This window comes from Corvus kubaryi, unplaced genomic scaffold (genome assembly GCF_017639235.1).
Source record: "Corvus kubaryi isolate FWS band 111438036 unplaced genomic scaffold, C.kubaryi_AGA036_p1.0 36999, whole genome shotgun sequence".
Taxonomy (NCBI): domain Eukaryota; kingdom Metazoa; phylum Chordata; class Aves; order Passeriformes; family Corvidae; genus Corvus; species Corvus kubaryi.
Genome location: NW_024581005.1, coordinates 4,821 through 6,269, shown reverse-complemented (window position 1 = coordinate 6,269; position 1,449 = coordinate 4,821). Strand labels below are relative to the sequence as shown.

At 57.1% G+C, this 1,449-nt stretch overlaps 3 protein-coding genes across 8 annotated transcripts in view; all 3 read left to right on the top strand.

Annotated features, from left to right (window-relative positions):
* Positions 1-389, top strand: part of LOC121660919 — a 2,151-nt gene extending 1,762 nt beyond the window's left edge. For 4 of the 6 annotated variants that reach the window (XM_042020518.1, XM_042020519.1, XM_042020517.1 and 1 more), the window contains one exon: positions 37-389. In XM_042020518.1, coding sequence (XP_041876452.1) covers positions 37-118 — 82 coding nt within the window. In that variant the 3' untranslated portion in view covers positions 119-389. The other 2 variants (XM_042020520.1, XM_042020516.1) reach the window with 1 other exon arrangement.
* Positions 1-927, top strand: part of LOC121660920 — an 8,736-nt gene extending 7,809 nt beyond the window's left edge. The window contains exon 2 of the mRNA XM_042020521.1: positions 489-927. The gene's annotated coding sequence lies outside the window, so the exon portion shown is untranslated. The remainder of the gene's footprint in view (positions 1-488) is intronic.
* Positions 1-1,139, top strand: part of SDHB (succinate dehydrogenase complex iron sulfur subunit B) — a 12,780-nt gene extending 11,641 nt beyond the window's left edge. Inside the window, exon 8 of the mRNA XM_042020522.1 lies at positions 934-1,139. Coding sequence (XP_041876456.1) covers positions 934-1,011 — 78 coding nt within the window. The 3' untranslated portion in view covers positions 1,012-1,139. The remainder of the gene's footprint in view (positions 1-933) is intronic.
* The last annotated feature ends 310 nt before the right edge of the window (positions 1,140-1,449 follow it).

Genomic DNA, 1,449 nt, shown 5'->3' with positions numbered 1-1,449 from the left:
CTTCCCCCTGGAATTCCCAGCCTGCCCCAAACTGAGGCTGGAATGGGGCAAACCTGAACTTCTTCCCCCTGGAATTCCCAGCCTGCCCCAAGCTGAGGCTGGAATGGGGCAAACCTGAACTTCTTCCCCCTGGAATTCCCAGCCTGCCCCAAGCTGAGGCTGGAATGGGCAAACCTGAACTTCCCCCTGGAATTCCCAGCCTGCCTGGAGTCAGAGCTGGCCCAGGTCTCCAGGGCTGGAAAGGAGGATTCCTGTCAGGCTAAACTCTTGATTTTTAGGGAAAAAAGGGGGGGTTGAGCAGCTCCTGTGCCGGGTATTTTTATGGGGAGCAGCACATTTGTGAGTCTGGATCCAGCCTGTGACCTCCCAGCTTTTAAAAGGAAGCACAAGATCAGCTCAGTTCCAGGTTTCGGGGGGAAAAAGGGATGTTGGGCCCCTGTTCTGACAACCCGGCACAGAGAGGAAGCACGGTATCAGGAGAATTCCAGGTTTTAGAGGGAGAAAAGTTGGAGAAGCAGCACTTTTGTGAGTTTATTACAGCTTGGATCCAGCCTGTGATCCCCCCAGCTTTTAAAAGGAAGCACAAGATCAGGTGAATTCCAGGTTTTTAGGGGAAGAAACGGTGGAATAGCAGCAGATTTGGGAGTTTGCTGTCCCATGTCCCAGGGTTTGGAAGGAAGGAGAAAATCAGCTCAGCTCCAGCTTTTAGAGGGAGAAAAGTTTGAGAAGCAGCACCTTTGTGAGTTTATTACAACTTTAATCCATCCTGTAACCTCCTGGTGTTTGGCAGGAAGGAGAATATCAGCTCAACTCCAGCTTTTAGGAGGGAAAAAGGTGGAACAGGGAGTCTATCACACCTTGAGGGAGGGGAAGGGAGGGAGCACAGGAAGGTGCTGCAGCCTCCCCGGCAGCACTGAGCGACCTTTCCCGCAGGGTTTGAACCCCGGCAAAGCCATCGCCGAGATCAAGAAGATGATGGCCACCTACAAGCAGAAGGCAGCGGCTGTGTAAGGGCCGGGAGAGCCCCGGGAGAGCCCCGGGGGAGCCCCGGGGGAGCCCCGGGGGAGCCCCGGGGGAGCGCGGCACCGCTGCCGGTGTCACCCGCCCGCGGCCGCACTCAATAAACGCTGCAAAGAACAGCTCGGCCTCGCATCCTTTAGTGGCCCCTCCGGTGCCCCACGAGCCCAAACGTGCCGGGGCTGCGGCTGGGAGGAGCTGCGGGGCTCCGGGAGTGGCTGGGAATGGCTGGGAGCAGGGAATGGTGCCGGGGGCTCCGGCCTGAAAGCCCCAAAGGGAGCAGCGGCAGCTCCCGGGGTGCGGGATGGGGCAGGGACGGATCCACCAGGATCGAGGTGTCCTGTCCCACCCCACTGGGATCCTGGTTTGTAGTCCTGGGTTTTAGTCCAAATCCTAACAAAATGGGATTTTTTAGGGTTAAATATTCCTCTT